This window comes from Trachurus trachurus (assembly GCF_905171665.1).
Source record: "Trachurus trachurus genome assembly, chromosome: 10".
Taxonomy (NCBI): domain Eukaryota; kingdom Metazoa; phylum Chordata; class Actinopteri; order Carangiformes; family Carangidae; genus Trachurus; species Trachurus trachurus.
The window spans coordinates 4,125,037-4,144,690 of NC_139894.1; the positions used below are offsets into that span (position 1 = coordinate 4,125,037).

The 19,654-nt window shown below is 41.5% G+C and overlaps 3 protein-coding genes across 3 annotated transcripts; 2 read left to right on the forward strand and 1 right to left on the reverse strand.

Annotated features, from left to right (window-relative positions):
* Positions 1–246: 246 nt before the first annotated feature.
* Positions 247–6,634, forward strand: LOC310992085 (transmembrane emp24 domain-containing protein 9-like). Its single transcript, XM_083980065.1, has 6 exons — positions 247–398; positions 1,188–1,288; positions 2,195–2,329; positions 3,421–3,570; positions 4,424–4,539; positions 6,469–6,634. The coding sequence occupies exons 1-6, from the start codon at positions 374–376 to the stop codon at positions 6,470–6,472; spliced, it is 531 nt and encodes a 176-aa protein (XP_083836191.1). The 5' UTR covers positions 247–373; the 3' UTR covers positions 6,473–6,634.
* tmem216 (transmembrane protein 216) lies at positions 6,438–10,976 on the reverse strand. The gene is made up of 4 exons (XM_083980066.1): positions 10,868–10,976; positions 9,836–9,928; positions 6,666–6,867; positions 6,438–6,493 (listed from the first exon to the last, which is right to left on the reverse strand). The coding sequence occupies exons 1-4, from the start codon at positions 10,881–10,883 to the stop codon at positions 6,478–6,480; spliced, it is 327 nt and encodes a 108-aa protein (XP_083836192.1). The 5' UTR covers positions 10,884–10,976; the 3' UTR covers positions 6,438–6,477.
* A 1,092-nt stretch (positions 10,977–12,068) lies between these two features.
* LOC310993082 (transmembrane emp24 domain-containing protein 9-like) lies at positions 12,069–17,288 on the forward strand. The gene is made up of 5 exons (XM_083981345.1): positions 12,069–12,237; positions 13,267–13,367; positions 14,481–14,606; positions 15,531–15,677; positions 16,804–17,288. Exons 1-5 carry the CDS (start codon positions 12,087–12,089, stop codon positions 16,951–16,953), a joined length of 675 nt encoding a protein of 224 aa, XP_083837471.1. The 5' UTR covers positions 12,069–12,086; the 3' UTR covers positions 16,954–17,288.
* The last annotated feature ends 2,366 nt before the right edge of the window (positions 17,289–19,654 follow it).

Genomic DNA, 19,654 nt, shown 5'->3' on the forward strand with positions numbered 1-19,654 from the left:
ATTAGATGTGGTCTTAAAAAGGTCTTTAAAAGTCTTAAATTTGAGTTGCAAAATTCTGGGGGTACCCTGATGTTTCATGTCTGTGTTTTTGTGTTTGAAACTCAAAACCACTGACAGGTGAACAATCCACACTGAGCGGTTGTGAGCATTATGGTTGTAAGCATATGTCTATGGTTTTACTACAACTCCCAGAATCCCCCGGGCGCGTCCTCCCGCCCGCGCATGCGCAGTACCGGGGGAGAAGATGGTGTCTGTGGCGGCGCCGCCGTGCTCGTTGTTGTCAGTGTTTTTTGTGTTGAGTTGTTTGTGTCGTGTTGTTCCCTCTCTGTATTTCCACGTCAGCCAGTCGGAGGTGAAATGTTTCACGGTGGAAATGCCGAACGACACGCAGCTGCTCGGTGAGTTAGGACGTCACGACGTAAAGTAGCGCAGACAGCAAACTACTTCCGCAAACAACAACAGTCAAAGTTGTATAAACTTTAAAAAAAAACTTGTATACATAAAGTTGTACCCTACAATGTTGCACATAAATTATAACAAATCAATTCAAAAGTAATCTGGTTATTGGTCTAGGATTGAACAATAATCCAGATGAACTAAGAGGCATTTAATGAGGAAGTTCCTATTGGATGATTTCCAGCTGAGTTTATTGATTCTCTGTTTGATAATTCATTATTTAATAATAATCCGAGTTGTGATGAGGAATATCTGCTCATTTAATCCACATCACATGTTAATGCAGGTTAAAAATGATTAAATAACCCAAAAATCTACCTGTTAACTGATGCAATATGTTGTTTTATTTACAGTAATAGACCAATAATTAACACTGATTCAGCTACATTTATAGAAGTTTCTATATTGTTTCTACTTTTACTTATTTAACTGTCCCTCCTTCTTGTCCTTATTATGTGCACTATTTATAATCTCTGATGGCTTGTAGCCTAGGTGTAGGCTAATAAATACTATGAAACAATAAAAAATAATACAATAAAACGTTAATTCAGATTATGATCCAATCATTTGTTTAGCTTTGTCCCTGTTTAAAACTGATCAGATCAATTTCTAGTCACACATAAATTGGCCAGTATGCACCGGATAGATAGATAGATAGATAGATAGATAGATAGATAGATAGATAGATAGATAGATAGATTAGATGTAAACTGGTTTGTTTACGTCTTTAGGAAACTTTGGGACTCGTCTCTACGACGCTCAGACGAACAAACACCTGTCGGCCCCAAAGGACCTCAAGGTGCAGCTGGAGGTCAAAGACCCTGATGACCAGGTTCGACTCCTCCTCCTCCTTCTCCTCCTCTTCCTCCTCCTCCTCCTCCTCCTCTTCCTCCTCCTCCTTCTCCTCCTCCTCCTCCTTCTCTTCCTCCTCCTCTTCCTCCTCCTCCTCTCTCCTCTCCTCTCCCCTCCTCCTTCTCCTCCTCCTCCTCTTCCTCCTCCTTTTTCTCCTCCTTTTTCTCCTCCTCCTCTTCCTTTTTCTCCTCCTCCTCTTCCTCCTCCTCCTCCTCCTCCTCCTCCTCCTCTTCCTCCTCCTTTTTCTCCTCCTCCTCTTCCTCCTCCTCCTCCTCCTCCTCCTCCTTTTTCTCCTCCTCCTCCTCCTCCTCCTCCTTTTTCTCCTCCTCCTCCTTTTTCTCCTCCTCCTCTTCCTTTTTCTCCTCCTCCTCTTCCTCTTCCTCCTCCTCCTCTTCCTCCTCCTCTCTCCTCTCCTCTCCTCTCTCCTCCTCTCCTCTCCTCGTCCTCCTCTCTCCTCCTCTCCTATCTCCTCTCCTTGTCCTCCTCCTCCCCTCCTCTCCTATCTCTCCTCTCCTCTCTCCTATCTCCTCTCCTCCTCCTTTTTCTCCTCCTCCTCTTCCTTTTTCTCCTCCTCCTCTTCCTCTTCCTCCTCCTCCTCTTCCTCCTCCTCTCTCCTCTCCTCTCCCCTCTTCTCCTATCTCCTCTCCTATCTCCTCTCTCCTATCTCCTCTCCTTGTCCTCCTCTCTCCTCCTCTCCTATCTCCTCTCCTTGTCCTCCTCCTCCTCCTCCTCCTCTTCCTCCTCCTCAGTCAGTCTGATGAGGCTGATCTCAGATCTGTGTGTGTGTGTGTGTGTGTGTGTGTGTGTGTGTGTGTGTGTGTGTGTGTGTGTGTGTGTGTGTGTGTGTGTGTGTGTGTGTGTGTGTGTGTGTGTGTGTGTTTTGCAGCTGGTTTTGTCTCAGGCTTCGAGCTCAGATGGAAAGTTCAGCTTCACGTCCCATGAAGCCGGAGTTCATCAGATCTGCCTGCAGCCGTCGGCCGTGACCTCCGACCTCCGGCCTCCGTCTGCTGGAGCAACGCTGGTGAGAAAGAACCATCACTACAAAACAACACAACAAACATTTAACACAATGAAACACAACAGATTGACACAAGGTTAATTTCTCCTTTTTCATCTGTTAGTGACGTTCAAGTCACATGATTCATGATTCACTCAGTCTCTGTCCGACGGAGTATTAGGGCCACATTGATGAATAAAACAATCACAAACTTCGAGAATAAAGTTGTAAATTTACGACTTTATTCTCGTAATGTTATGACTTTTTTTCTCGTATGAAATGTAAGACTTATTCTCGTAAACTGACGACTTTATTCTCGTAATTTACGACTTTATTCTCGTAAATTTACGATGTTATTCTCGTAAATTTACGACTTTATTCTCATAATGTTATGACTTTTTTTCTCGTAGGAAATGTACGACTTTATTCTCGTATGAAATGTACGACTTTATTCTCGTAAATTTACGACTTTTTTCTCGTAATTTACGACTTTATTCTCGTAATGTTATGACTTTTTTTCTCGTAGGAAATGTACGACTTTATTCTCGTATGAAATGTACGACTTTATTCTCGTAAAATTATGAATTTATTCTCGTAATGTTATGACTTTTTTTCTCGTATAAAATGTACAACTTTATTCTCGTAAATTTACGACTTTATTCTCGTAATGTTATGACTTTTTTTCTCGTAGGAAATGTACGACTTTATTCTCGAAGTCTGTGTTTTGTTTTGTTTTTTCTCAGTGTGGCCCTAATACTCCGTCGTACGTTCTGCTTCTGTCGACAGAAAATCTTTTCCTCCTCAGCCGAGAAGGGAAATGTCTTCATGAGATATTTCAAGATTTATTAGAATTTGTTTTTGGCAGATGTAAAAAAACAAAACAAAAAAAAACACCTTTGTCTCCTCCATCTTCAGGGAGAGGGTCCTGATGATCGATCAATGTGCTGATGATAATCCCTCATGTTTATATAAACACTGTTGTGATCCTCAAACACGTTCCTCTGGTTCAGGTTCAACATTTTTCACTGTTTAACAATTAAAAAACGAGATGGATTCAGAGCAGCTCTGCAGGAATCAGCCCAGAGTAGTTGTCAGATGTTTATTTGGTCCTGCAGGCGATCCACGTGGACGTGACCGTGGGACGGGGCCGGACCAACCGCTACGCTCAGATGACCTACACAAGATACATTTCGACGCTGCAGCTGAAAGTCCTACAGCTGACGGAGACGGTCAGACAGATCCAGAAGGAGCAGGAGTACCAGACGGTTGGTCTCATTTTACATTTTAGAATATCACATACTGTACTGTATATACGTGTATATATTTAAGCAATATATCACTGCAGGCCGTGGTATATGCTCATTATACCACGGCTAAGGGGCGTTGTTACCCCCTACACCCCTTAGAGTGGTGGTATAATGAGCATATACCACGGACTGGAGTGATATATTGCTTTTATAAAACGGTTACCAATAATGACAATATGAAAGAGGGATACGCAATCAATTTCATGTAGTTTTATTCAACCAGAAATACATATTATCCAATAAAATAGCCTCACTGTGAAAAAATAGTCCCACCTCTCCGGACGTTAGCTCCAAGTAGCTCTGCATCTCATCTTTTCCTCTGTCACTGCTCAGTCCCCTCTACCATTGTTAACCCTCCCCGCAGGTGAAAGTTCACCTTAAACATGTGAATTCAACTACTTTAGTCCATTTTTTAACATCGTAAAAACATCAGCTGTATTTGCTACGGACTGCAACAGCCCGTTGTCATGGATACATGACAACAACTTCCATTCATACCAGTCATAGCTACGTGCCTGAGGCGGAGTGATAGCCTACGCTGTGATAAGGCTTTAGAATAGTAGCCGTGGTATATGCTCATTATACCACGGTTAACAACCAATCAGATCGCCGGATTTCACCTTTACGTTTTATAATGACATATTATATATATGAGTGGAGATTTTAACCTACAGCCGCAAAATAACAAATGGTGAAGAACAGAAGGGGGTCTGAATACTTTCCGTACGTCCTGTTGACTCCGTGGTGCCGGCGTCCGGGTCGGACCGCTGGTAAACACTCTAACTCCTCGTGTGTTTCTTCTCCTCCTCAGATCAGACTGAAGCGTTTCAGCGACGTCAGCCACAACACCGAGATGTGGATCTTCTGGTGGCCGGTCGTCCGCTCGCTCTACGTGGTGGCCGTCATCACCTGGCACACACAGTCCTGGTAACACACACACGCACACACACATAGTGATGGGTCCTCTGACACCGAGGCTCCGACACATGCGCGGTAGCTCATGAAGCATTTGTATCGAACCACTGTGCCGAGGCGTGGTTTGGTCACGTGACTTGTGACGAATGAACCACTTGGATGACGTTTGAACCACCTCACTGCTTCAGTCATTCATGAAGCACCGTCAATGTTTTGGTTGTCTCGGCTCTTTATCTCTGTGAGAGCTGAGCTGAGCCTTTGAAGCACACAGAAACTGAGGCGGCAGAGATTTGGTTGGAAAGTGTAGCATTCAGTACCAGGAATTCTATAACATTACTAAACCATGATATGTGGAGCAGAGGAAATCAATGTATTTAAGCGTTGTAACACGCATATTTGTAAAGATTGAAGCGTCAACGACCGTATGAGCTAAAGAAATATTTAAAGGGATAGTTCAACATTTTGGCAAATTGGCCCATTGCCATAACCCCTATAGACATAGCAGTAGGTTCGTTACCTTTATTTGTCGGTGCAAGCTATTTTTAGAACGGAGGAGCGGAGCAGCAGGCTGTTCAGAGCTACACTATGGAGGCTAATGGAATTTCTTGGTTTCCCTCATCAAACTCATCAAATACAAAATCCCAAAACACTTTCGTGGACAAGTTGTGACCTGCACATTCACCACGCTATGAGATAATAATAGAACGTTACGAGACAGAGTTGTTTTAGAGGTAAATTCATGCAAAACCGCTGATGCGCGTCGCGTTCAGGGACAGTTTTTCAGCAAGCAGACTCTGTATTTACCTCGAAAACGGCTCCGTTTCGTAACGTTCCATTATTATCTCATAGCGTGGTGATTGTGCAGGTCACAACTTGTCCACGAAAGCGTTTTGGAGTTTTGGGATTTTGTATTTGATGAGTTTGATGAGGGAAACCAAGAAATTCCATTAGCCTCCATAGTGTAGCTCTGAACAGCCTGCTGCTCCGCTCCTCCGTTCTAAAAATAGCTTACACCGACAATTAAAGGTAACGAACCTACTGCTATGACTATAGCGATTATGGCAATGGGCCAATTTGCCAAAATGTTGAACTATCCCTTTAACACATCCCGTATGCAAAGCTGTTGTGAAGAGTGGCGCACCGTGATTACATCCGGCTGTCACTCCTTCGCCTTCTCAGACGTAGGATTGAATCCCGCGCTGAACTAGTCTTCCTTCTTTTCTATTTTGAAATGAGATCACATTTGCCATCTACTCTACACCATTTCATATCGTTTAAGCCATAAACTGTTTAGACTTGTTTCAGATGAGAATGTGATTCACAGCAGAGGCTAATACATCAGGCTAAGTAGCCTATAAGCAAAGCCTATCACAATCAGATATGCCAAATGAGAAACAGAGTAACTTCATGTCAATTTTATCATTTTTATATTTTATTGTGTCAGCTTGAAACCATACAACCATGCAATGTTAGTTGAAAAGAGTGAGCATGGCAAATCAAATCTCAGACAATCAATGAACCAATGAATGACACGTCTCAATTGCACTTCATTTTATTGAACACTAGATGTCGTACTGGAGCAACTGTGTCAGTGAAGCCTCGAATGAATGAATCATTACTGGAAAAAGGTGTTGAAGCCTCAACAAAGCCTTGATTGCCCATCACTAGCTATGACTATAGGGATTATTATGGCAATGGGCCAATTTGCCAAAAATGTTGAACTATCTCTTTAGGACCTGCAGGTCTCTGCATCCCTGGTCTCTCTCTGACTGTGTGTGTGTGTGTGAATATATAAAATAAATGACACAGACTCGTTTCTAATGAACTAGATTTTATTTACAAAACGTCTTGATGTCAGTTTGTATAAAAACAACAGATTTACAGTGAAGCGTTTTAATATTTACAAGCTGTTTTTTTAAAGTTCCTCTTGTTCTGTTTCAGGTGAACTCTTCAGTAAACTTTGGACCTGCAGAGAGAAAGAGAGAGAGAGAGAGAAGAAAGAAACAAAGACAAAAACCATAATCAAAGAATGAACTTGAATATTTCCAGACGCAGAAGAATCATTATAGATGTGAAGTGAAGTTGGAGGAGGAGGAGGAGGAGGAGGAGTCAGAGTCAGAGGAGGAGGATGTGGTCACCTGGAGAAGGCGGAGACTGACAGCAGGCCCAGCAGCAGCTCCAGGCCGTAGAAGCAGAGCAGGACGGCGCTGAGGACGAACTCCAGCCGCAGGACGAAGGTCTGCAGCAGCAGGAAGTAGACGGCCAGCGCCGCGCACGGGACCAGGATGAAGATGGACACCACCGAGGACAGAGAGCGCTCGCACAGGTTCCCCTTCCAGCCTGGACACACACACACACACACACACACACACACACACACACCGTCACACACCGTCACACAACCGTTCACTGACACACTGAAGCTTTTCATTAGCATTTAGGATCAGACACATCGACGTGGGCCGGTGTGAGGATGAAGAACCTGAGCAACAATATCACAGTTTAACGGAGTTATTGTGATCACAGCTGTAAAACCTGTTGTTTTGAAACGCCTGAGGTTAAAAAAATATGCAACTTTCCCATTGAACACAGTCTTTTGTTGTTAAAGGGATAGTTCAACATTCTGGCAAATTGGCCCATTGCAATAATCCCTATAGTTTTAGGAGTTTTAGAGGGAAATACAGAGTCTGCTTGATGAAAAACTGTCCCTGAACGCAACGCGCATCAGCGGTTTTGCATGAATTTACCTCTAAAACAACTTTGTCTGGTAACGTTGTGTTATTATCTCATAGCGTGGTGAATGTGCAGGTCACAACTTGTCCACCAGAGCGTTGTGGAGTTGTTGGATTGTGTATTTGATGAGTTTGATGAGGGAAACCAAGAAATCCCATGAGCCTCCGTAGCGTAGCTCTGAGCAGCTCACGCCTCTGCTCCGCCGTTCTAAAAATAGCTTGCACCGACAATTAAAGGTAACGAACCTACTGCTATGACTATAGGGATTATGGCAATGGGCCAATTTGCCAAAATGTTGGACTAACCCTTTAAATAACATATAAAATATTTTTGATCAGTAGTAAATGTTTATCAAATTAAAATAAATAATTGTATTATTCTAAACAAAATTAAAATAAATGCAGTCTTTTAAGGGAGGCTGTTTGTTGGAAACGTGTCCCAGTGGGTAAATCTCAAAACGCCGCCACAGAGTTTTCAGTAGCCTCGTCTCTCGGATACTGCGTCTAAATCGGCATCGATCATCATATTTGGACCGGTCAGTTGGCATTTAGTCGACAATGTTTGGAGTTTAAACTTTCTCTCTTTGACCAGACATAAAAAAAAACTGTTTTCATAACAAATTTTACTTGTGACTTGTTCCTACCTTGAGCCCAGTAGCCGGCCCATGTCATAAATTAAATTAAACAGTGAATAATAATAACCACAACCTGCCGTTCTCTGCACAGGTTCTTAAAGCAGAAGTGAGTGATCCGGTCGTTTTCGCTAATGCTGCGTTCCAGGCAGGATTTTGAAATCGTAAATTACAGCTTCAAGTCACAACTTACGACTTTGTAGCGTTCCAGGCAACCCACTCGTGTTTTTCCGACCTGTTTTACTATAACGGCCACTCGTAACTTCTGACCGGTGAACTCGTACCAGATCGAACTGGTACCACTTCACAGGTCGGAAAAATACAAGTTTCCTTGAACGCACCATAACAGTCCTCGTCGCTACGTCACCACATTCACGGCGTCCCTTGGCTGCACACACAGCCCTGCATGCCGTTCTCTCTCCTCATTGGATAAAAACTGTAGGATACGATAAATGTTTTCTCTTCGGCTCAGAGCAGAGCAGAGTGACTGAGAGACCCGTGTTTCAGTCCAAACACTCTATGTAAGTGATTGCTGTCGGAAGATATAACTATTTAAGACTTATATTAACACAAATATATCACTCACTTCTGCTTTAAAGCAGAAGTGAGTGATCCGGTCGTTTTCGCTAATGCTGCGTTCCAGGCAGGCTTTTGAAATCATAAATTACAGCTTCAAGTCACAACTTACGACTTTGTAGCGTTCCAGGCAACCCACTCGTGTTTTTCCGACCTGTTTTACCGGTGAAAGTCACTATAACGGCCACTCGTAACTTCCGACCCGTGAAATCGTACCAGTACGTCTTTTTGTACAGTCTATGTACCAGATCGAACTGGTACGACGTCACAGGTCGGAAAAAAACGAGTTTCCTTGAACGCACCATAACAGTCCTCGTCGCTACGTCGCCACCAAGGGGGCAGTTGTCGGTCTGAGAAGTGAAGCTCACTTCCGCGTTCAAAAAGCTGCAATCCCCCTGGCTGTCGCTGGGGGCTGGCTCCAGAAGGGAGCAACTCCAATTGAGCCCCATGTTAAAATAGCCGATTTTACAGCTTAAAAAAACATATTTACAGCCTGGTACATTTCATTTTTTTGGTCTCAACCGAAAGTTTCTACCCCCGCACACACTCTGAGGGGGGTGAATTTTTTTTAAACTCTACCGTTTTACTGTTATTAGGTTTAAAGTTCTGGCCAATTAGGGCGCAGAACCGTTGAGTGACAGGTCCGGCGACCGCTGCTTCGAGGCCAGTGGGCGGGCTCTCGGCCGGCCAACGGCCGCACCGCTCCAAATATGGCAAGTAGAATCCAACATGGCGCGGCTCAAACCCCCGTAGTAGCGGCACAAAACAGACTCCCCCAAACCAATGGGTGACGTCACGGACGCTACGTCCATTCTTTTTACAGTCTATGGTCGCCACATTCACGGCGTTCCTTGGCTGCACACACAGCCCTGCATGCCGTTCTCTCTCCTCATTGGATAAAAACTGTAGGATACGATAAATGTTTTCTCTTCGGCTCAGAGCAGAGCAGAGGGACTGACAGACCCGTGTTTCAGACCAAACACTCTATGTAAGTGATTGCTGTCGGAAGATATAACTATTTAAGACTTATATTAACACAAATATATCACTCACTTCTGCTTTAAGGTTGTTAGAATTAAAGATCCAACCTTTTATTCAGCAGCTTCTCACTGAACAAGAACCAACATGTTGCACTTCAACCAGCTACATGTTTTTTGGGGGGAAATAACCATCATCAGCCTGATTAAAATGCTGCAGTTTACAGTAATAAAACCATTTGAGAAGAACCAGCAGCTGGCGTCCACTGGGCGGCAGCAAAGAGCCTCAGACGGCTGACTCTTTTAGAAATCAAACCGACCAAAGAGGTTTTCAGATTAGTTCAGTTCAGTTTTCTAGCTGTCAGGACGTCGCTCAGTGTTTCTCTCTCACCGTAGAAGATCCTGAGCGTCTCCAGACAGAGGAAGATGAGCAGCAGCACCACGTCCAGCACCAGGTTATCTGACGGGTACGGGAGAGAAACTCCTGCTCCAACACACAAACACACAAAGTTCAAATGTTTTATGTTTCGTGTGAATTGAATTGTATCAAAATGAAGCGACAGATTTCAATTCTTTCTGACTTTAATTTGAGCCTTGAAGTGAGTCATCATGTGATCGTCTTGTCTTGTTTTCTACGTGCCACCAAAGTTTTATTTTTAAGTAAAAAAAAAAACCTTTTATAAATTGTTTTAATGCTGTTCTGTAACTTCTGCCTTCAGTGTACCAAAGACTTGTATTAACGTACTCTTACTATGTGATATGCACTTTGTTTTTGCACCTTCTTGTTGATTTTCTTAATGAATGAATGAATAAAAAAAATACTTTAAAAAAAATCTCTCCTGTGTGTTTTAGACACAAGTGTTTACGAGTTTTCTGATCATTCTGCACTTTCATTTGCCATTTTTTGGACTATTAACACATCTCTAGTTTTTTTTCATTCCACTATTTAGGGGCTGCATTCACACAGTTTACAGTTATTTCTTTATTATTTATGTCCAACAGTTGCATTTTTGTGTACAAACTGCACACCTTTCTGCTCTACACCCCCATCTGTGCAATACGTACTTATTCCTTCCAACTACCAACATTGTCTATTCTTGTAAATAACTGTCTATATTCCTGAAACATTTTGGTACATATCGTTTTATGTCTCTATATTTGCATATTCTTCTTCTTTTTTACATTTTATGTTACAAATGCTCCTGTAACAACCAGATTTCCCATGTGTGGGATTAATAAACAGTTTTATGTCTTACAGTAACTGAGACGAATTCCTCCAGATAAAGGCTCAGGACAAACTAACTCGCTGTTTTTAAGAAGCAGATTTAACAGAAATCTACTGGTCACCATGCATGCTCAAACTGGTGATTTTACAGATGCAACAATATCACTATATGATCTTTCCAGCAGCTCACACACAGACCTTTGTAGATGAACATGAGGGTCTCTGCCAGGTAGTAGGCTGCAAAGTACCAGCTGTTCAGGTAGAGGAGGACCTGCAGGGGAGTGGAGGAGAGCTGAGGGGGACAAAGTCAAGGAGGACAGACAAACAGACCGAAAGAGACAAAAGAAATAATAATAGAATATAATAATAATAGAAACAAGCCCAGTGTCACAGTTCTGCACTGGCTTCACATGAAGGATACGATAGGTTGGCTTCCTGCAGAGTAAAAGAGAGAAAACAGATGTTAGAGGCGAATTACAACAGAAACTGTGCTTTTCTTTTATTAGCAATTAGATAACAAAGCGTGCTATAAATCTTTTATGTGTAATATCACATTTTCCGTACCTTACTTTGATAAATATAAACAAAACATACACGCATTCAGCCAAAGGGGATTTAACATGATGAAATTGACTGGATGTCAGCAACAGTAAGTGAACGTTAGCAGTAAAATATATCAGCAGTAGTTGCATTATTAGCGTTAGTAGCACAAGTAACGTTGTTTTAATCATTAATTTATCGCCTAATATCTGAACATGTACCGATATAAAGTGATTTAACTCTCAGCTAACGGCTAATGTAAAGGAAAAGCGCTGCGCTGTTCGGATAAACGTCTTATTTTTACAACGTTAACGACGCTAATGTTCGAGTTGTGCTGACGGTAACGACGTGAACCATCTGGTTTTACTCGTTTTTACTTTATTCGTTTATTTACTGAACAGTTTGTTTAGAAATTTAAAATGTTTCTCACCAGGCGCCATGTCTGATTGCCATGGAAACCGCTTACAGGAAGTGATTCTTCTACCTCACGCTCTTTGCTAATGCTGCGTTCGATACGACTCGGATCTCAGTGTTTTCCGACCTCCTACTTTAAAAAGTGCAATCAAACTTTTCTTTTTTCAGTAGTTTTTTACCCTTTGTAGTGTTTTAATGCCTTGCGTAAAACATTTTGAATGCAATAAATTTGTCCTGGACTGTTATGTTTTGGGTTATTCTGACGCGTTGAAGTCGGGAATCGGAGTTTTCGAGTTCCGAGTTGTTCTGAACGCACCGTTATTCGTAGTTGCGGCGCTACAACTACAATTCCCAGCATGCTCCCTGTCCGTGCGGCGCGCTGATTGGTCGCCCTCTGGCCATGGTTTACGTGGCATTGCTGTGTGTGCGCATGCGCAGTCGGGTTTCCTCCCGGTGCGTGAAGATGGTGACTGTCAGGATGAAGCAGCCGTGTGTGTTGTCGGTGTTACTCCTCCACGTTTACTGCAGCGTCGTCTCCTCTCTGTACTTCCACATCGGAGAGACGGAGAAGAAATGTTTCATAGAGGAGATCCCGGACGAGACGATGATTATCGGTGAGTGTAGAAGAATAAAAAAGAAAGAGGAGGACTCAGGCTAACGTTAGCCGTTAGCTCTCCAACTTGAGCTAATCGGCTAACTGAGCTAAAGTCAGTTTGTGTCCTCAGAAAGTGACATTTCCTGTTTTCTATTTAACTTAACAGCTCAATAAACACACACAGTCAGCGGCGGCAAACTGTTTTAACACATTTTAATGGTGTTTAATGTGTTAATTAATGCAGCAGCAGCAGTCTCGTTAATGTAGTTTTTTACTATAACACGATATATTCACTCAGTCTAAATTCTCCTCTTGACGTAAGTCACGTTAATTTATCTAAAGGGACAGTTTACATTTCTACAGGTACTTACTTTATTACAGTATCAACATGTACTCTACTTGAGTGTTTGCTCTTACTTTGACAACTCCGGCTAATCGATTCATTTGATGGTTAAATAGATTAAGTGGCAGTTTTAATCCCGCTCTTCCAGTGCAGATGTTTGTTATAAATTGTATGTTTTGGCTTTTGGGATCATTAATCAGAAAAAAAAAGAAACCTAATTATGTTACAGTTTAATTCAGATGCAATATGAATCATTTTGAACTGCAATACATTTATTTAAGTCAGCTACTTTGACTCTGCTGGTCAAGATGAGTTATATAGTGTATCACATATATAACCTACAACTTAATCAACTCATCATAGACTTAACACTCTGTATAAACACAGACGACAGTAGTTTAAAAGCAGCTGTTTCTTCCTCTTCCCGGGTGTTAAAGTGTTAATAGTAATACACCTGACTGTCCTCATTGTATCAGCTCACCTGTTTGTGCAAACACTGACCTGAGACCTGTGTGAGTCAGAGGAAACCGGCTCTCCCTCAGTAGACAGGAAGTGGCGGCCGTGTCACTTCTAATGCTTCTACAGTAACAGCTGTTTTGTTTTCCAGAGGCCATTTCTCTTGTCATTGATTATTGATCAGCAGATCAGAGTTATTGATGGGATGTGAACACTACAGGTGTAACAGGTGTGAGCGTGTCTCTGCAGGTAACTACCGCACTCAGCTGTACGACAAGCAGAGGGAGGAGTATCTGCCGGCCACGCAGGGCCTCGGCATGTTCGTGGAAGTCAAAGATCCTGATGACAAGGTGAGCTGCTGCAGGACTGAAGGAGGAGGAGGGAGAGTCCAGTAATCTAATAATCGGTCTCAGAAGTTTCTTTGTGATTGTTGCGGCCAAAAATCCTTGATTATGCAGCATGTTTTCTTAAAAAATGCGATGGAATATGCAGAATATTTATGTAATTTTATGCTATGAAATTGCAGGAACTTGCAAAAACTGTGGTTTGATGAATAAATGATTCCCCCAACACTCTGACAAACTATGATAAGCAAGCAGCAAACTAATACTAAGTTCTCATCTTGTTTTATTTCAGACCTTAATAAACACACGGCGCAAACTTACAAAATGATGATGAATCTAACAAGTTGTGTAGCTTTACAAAAAGAATCAGCTACAACTTCTATAAAAATGAATAAATTAAGCAATAAAATGAAATGTGTGCTTCCTGTTTTACAGAGGTAGCTCTACAAAACAGACCTTCTGTTAAAATACGTGCTTCTAATGCACAAAGTGCAATCTCTTACTGTAGCGTTAATTTACATGCTACTAATAGACTTACAACTATAAGGCTTTTACTATTTTACCATGGCTTAAACTATTATGATTTTACCAACTGATAACAAAAAAGTTCAATTGTCACTATGTAACGTTCCCAAGGCAACAGGAGGAAAATGTCTGCTCTTGTGTGAAGTAAACGCAACTTAAAGCAAAGATATATGTGACTTTTTTTGCAACTAAAATACGGGGATTATGTAATCATGCAAGCCTCGTGTATTTTGTGCATTTCATGCGTTGAATTATGCGATGGCATAATCGCATTTTTCTGGAGAGACTGAAGTCCAGTCCAGATTCTCTGATTCCAGCTTCTTCAATGTGAATATTTCTGGTTTCTTTGTTCCTTTATGACAATAAACTGAGTCTCTCTTTGGTTTGTGGACAAAACAAGACATTTGAGGACGATGTCGTCTGGTGGTTTGAGAAACACTGATTGATGTTTTAAGACATTTTATTGACCAAACAACTGATCGATTAATTGTTTAAATAATCAACAGATTAATCTTTAGTTGCAGCCCTAGAGGAGTCTCACCATTGTGTGTGTGTGTGTGTGTGTGTGTGTGTGTGTGTGTGTGTGTCCTGCAGGTGATCCTGTCTCGTCAGTACGGCTCCGAGGGAAGATTCACCTTCACGTCGCACACACCTGGAGAACATCAGATCTGCCTGCACTCCAACTCCTCCAAGTTCTCCCTGTTCGCTGGAGGCATGTTGGTGAGGAGACGCACAACAACACAACAACACAACACATAACATCAACAACAACACAACAACAACACTGGAGTTCAGCTTTAATTTACACTTTAAACAGAGAGGAACACTGATGCATTCAGTGATCGACTTGTCGTTATCATTATTGTTATTTACGCAGGAATATCCCTTTAAATCTTCAACTGCAGCTCCATTTGTCTGCAGTTTAAAGGGATAGTTCAACATTTTTGGCAAATTGGCCCATTGCCATAATCCCTATAGTCATAGCAGTAGGTTTGTTACCTTTAATTGTTGGTGCAAGCTATTTTTAGAACGGCGGAGCAGAGCTACGCTACAGAGGCTCATTATGGGATTTCTTGGTTTCCCTCATCAAACTCATCAAATACACAATCCAACAACTCCAAAACAGAGTTTTTTAGAGGTAAATTCATGCAAAACCGCTGATGTGTGTTGCCTTCAGGGACAGTTTTTCATCATCAGTCTCTGTATTTCCCTCTAAAACAACTCTGTGTGGTAACGTTGTGTTATTATCTCATAGCGTGGTGAATGTGCAGGTCACAACTTGTCCACCAGAGCGTTGTGGAGTTGTTGGATTGTGTATTTGATGAGTTTGATGAGGGAAACCAAGAAATCCCATAATGAGCCTCCGTAGCGTAGCTCTGAGCAGCTCACGGCTCTGCTAATGAACCTACTGCTATGACTATAGGGATTATGGCAATGGGACAATTTGCAAAAAATGTTGAACTATCCCTTTAAACAGAGAGGAACACCGATGCATTCTGTGATCGACTCGTCATTATCATTATTATTATTATTTACACAAGAAAACCCTTTAAATCTTCAACTGCAGCTCCTGTTTGTCTTCAGTTTGAATCATGTGGATGTGTTGTGATGGTGCGTTGTCATGACGACTGTGTTGCGTTGCAGAGGGTTCACCTGGACATCCAGGTGGGCGAACACGCCAACAACTACGCCGAGATCGCGGCCAAAGACAAGCTGACGGAGCTGCAGCTGAGGGTCCGGCAGCTGGTGGAGCAGGTGGACCAGATCCAGAAGGAGCAGAACTACCAGAGGGTCGGTCGCCATGGCAGCTGCTGTTTGTTTGTTTGTTGGGATGTCGCCATGACTGCTTTCACAATTCACCGACCGTACAGATTCACTCGCCAAAAAAAGAAAAGATAATGTCACAACTATTTAAGCAACTCGCACAGAACGAAAACAAAGTTACACAACAACTTTGTGTTTGTTCATTCGTTAAAGTTCGTCAATTTACACTGAATTGGTAGGAATTTAAATGTTTGCATCATTTGTAATTAAACTAAAGTTAAACATTTGGTTTAGACGACAGTTAATGACTTTAACATTTCAAACATTTCCCCTGGAGGATTAATAATTAGTCCTATATTAATAGATACTTTAAATATTTTGTGAGACCTTTTATTGATCCATGTGTGGGAAATTCAAAAATATAATGACTTTGCTTTGTACACAAATATATAATAGTAGAAATTTAAATGTTTGCGTCATTTCTAATTAAAAAAAAAATATATATAATATATATATATATATATATATATATATATATATATATATATATATATATATATATATATATATATATATATATATATATATATATATATATATAAATTTAAACATTTGGTATAGGTGACATTTCAAACATTTCCCCTGGAGGATTAATAATTAGTCCTATAATACTATATACTTCAAATATTTGTGTAATTATTTAAGACATGAGGCATTTTATTGATCCAATGTGGGAAATTCACTTGCAACAGGACAGGAATGAAAATATAAAACAAAAAAATGTACTGTTACAAACTAAATATTATTTAAATAGAGAAAAATTTGCACAATTTGCAAATATTGCACAGTGGGTGACGTGTAGAGCTTGTTTGACCTGAACAAGGTAAATATATACAAGGAAAAATGATATTAAGTTATGCAGAAGAAAAATACTTTATAAATATTTTGACTAGATTTGATTTACACATTTATAGTGTTGTGAAATTAATAAATTAATACATAATAATGGTGATAACTGTGAAACCGTTCATTCTGGTACCAAGAGAATCAGTAATGGTGACATCCTTAGAATAATAACACACAACTCCAGTGTTTTGTCAGTGTTGTAACCGTGTGTGTGTGTGTGTGTGTGTGTGTGTGTGTGTGTGTGCAGTACCGTGAGGAGCGTTTCCGTCAGACCAGTGAAAGCACCAACCAGCGCGTCCTGTGGTGGTCCATCGTGCAGACGCTCATCCTGGTCGCCATCGGCATCTGGCAGATGAGACACCTCAAGAGCTTCTTCGAGGCCAAGAAGCTGGTGTAGCCTCCATCCTTCCACCTGGAGGAGAGAGTGTGTGTGTCTGTGTGTGTGTGTGTGTGAGAGAAAGAAAGAGTGTGTGTGTGTGTGTGGTCTCTACTGATTGATGCAGTACTGAGCGGCGGCGGTCGTCGCTGTCGCCGCGGAGACGAGAGGCAGAGAAATCCATCTGCACGGTTCGGCCTGAAAACAACATCCTCATCCTTCTTCTTTTTCCTTCTTTATTAAAGGACGATTCCGGTGCAAATTCAACTCGAGGCTGTAGTATGTTCCTATAACATTTTAGGTCTAAAAAGAAGATTTTCAGTTTAATGTCTCCTGTTTTGCGGTAGTTGTGTCTGTCCCCGAGTCGCCACGGCAGCCATGAATGGGAGCGGATTGAAATTTACATCCCTCAAAGCCACAGACAGCGTCAGACGGCGACTCAAACATGCAACCAGAAGTTTATTTACTTCAAGCAAAGTCCAGAGGTGACGTGTTCACTGCAAAAACTCAAAATCTTTCCAAGAATATTTGTCTTATTTCTTGTCAAAATGTCTCATTTCTAATCAAAACGAATCTCTTTCCACTAAAAATAAGACTTGTCACCTAAAAATAATATAATAATAACTTGTTTTTAGATCATTTTCACTTGTTTCAAACTAATTTTTACTTAAAATAAGTAGAAAAATCTGCAAGTTTTTTGTGCTTGTAATAAGAAAGAAAAACTTGCTCCACTATCAGATTATTTCAAGTGAAAATCTGCTTGAAAGAAGGAAAATGATCTAAAAACAAGCTACTTTTTATGTGATGAGTCTTATTTTAAGTAGAAAGAGATTTGTTTTGACTAGAAATTAGACATTTTTGACTACAAATAGGACAAATATCCGTGGTAATTATCTTATGACACAAACGGGAGCTTCCGACTGCACGTGAACACACCGAGCTTCAACTTGGGTCTCGGTTTGCTTGAAGACAGACACAACTACCGCAAAACAGGAGCAACTAAACTGAAAATCTTCAGATTCCTTCTTTTAGACCTAAAATGTTATTGGAACATACAGCCCCGAGTTTTTTTTTAATTTCCCCGGAATTGTCCTTTAAAGTCGTCTTTGTTCCCCCTCCCTCCCTCCTTCACCTTTGCAGTAAACCATCAGGGGAAAACGTGAATCTATTTATTACTAATTAGTTTTTTTGACCTGGACGTGTTTTTGGTCTCGTTGTCGTCGTCGACGCTGAAACCAAAACCCGGTCCAGCGTTTATTTTGACTGATTTGCCCCTTTTCTTTTCTTTTCTTTTCTTTTTCTGTTTGTTACTGGCTGTGGTGAACCCCTGACCTGTTACTGGCCACTAGAGATGTTGTTGAGGAAATAAAAGTCGGGTTTTCACAAACTGTCGGTTTGAAGCTGTTGGTCTGTTTTTGCTCCTCGACCTCGAGACGATGACGATGAGTTACCGATTCATCTGTGACGTATTTCCCTCTTCTTCCTCCTCCTCTTCTTCTTTCTGCAGCAGCAAAACTCAACTGAACTCATTAAAATCGTTAAAATCTCGTAAAAAAAAAATCTCCTTTTCGCATTTCAATCACGTGCTCGTCGCTTTCTTTTTCCTCAGATAGCACGACCGATAATCAATCGATCGATCGGAGAGATGCTGCAGCGATGTGGCGACGAACTCTTCGATCGTTTCTGTCGCCAACTTAACTTTCCTCCGTTGTCGGTCGTTCTGTTGCCACGACGCTCGTCAAGTATCGGAGGTCGAACTCATTTCATCACTTCAGCTCCTGAATTGCCGGGTTTAAAGGGATAGTTCACCCAAAATTAAAATTTCACTCATTATCTACTCACCCTCATGTCGACTAAGGGGTATTTGTCCATATACCAACTTTCTTCATCCAAAAAGACACACCAAAAAACATCCAAATACCTCCATGCTGCTCGTCTGTAATGTCCCTCTTGTATTGAAGCCCCGACATGAGAAATTGTTCCGCCGGTCAGTGCAAATCACACGAGATCTGCACTGACACAGGAAGAGCAGTGAACTGAGACACTGGGAGCTTCTGCTACAAACAAGCTTAAAATATAGACTTTCTCATGTCGGGGCTTCAATACAAGAGGGACATTACAGATGAGCACTATGGAGGTATTTGGGTGTCTTTTTGGATGAAGAAAGTTGGTATCCATTCACATTCACCATTATATGGACAAATACTGCTGCGCGGACCCCCCCCCCCGTAACTCAGAGAAGGAACGGAGGACTCTGGGTGAGTAGATAATGAGTGAAATTTGAATTTTGGGTGAACTATCCCTTTAATTTGAGGCTTCGCTCGATCTTTCTGGAACCGGTTCAGACTCGACTAAAAGAATCTGTCCGTGGATCGCGTTAAAAATCGTTTTTTTTATTATAAAAATATAATAATGTTATTGAGAGAATAAAACAGAGCTGAAGACGTCGCGGTGAATCTGATCTAAGTTTTCCTGGTTCGTTTTCTAAAAACCGACCAAATGAGACGGCGGCGTTGCGTTGCGTGGTTTTTGTCGCTTTTTTTTGTGTTTGTTGCGTTCGAGTGAAGCTGGGTTTTTACTGCGCTCACACTGAATGTGTTTTATGTCGACTCTCTGACTCTGGCTTTGTTTTGTTTTGGAGGAAAAGTCCCAACGATCGTTTGACGTCAGAAGGAAAAACACTGCGTCGCTCGGACAGTTTCCTCCATCTTAGATTTTATTT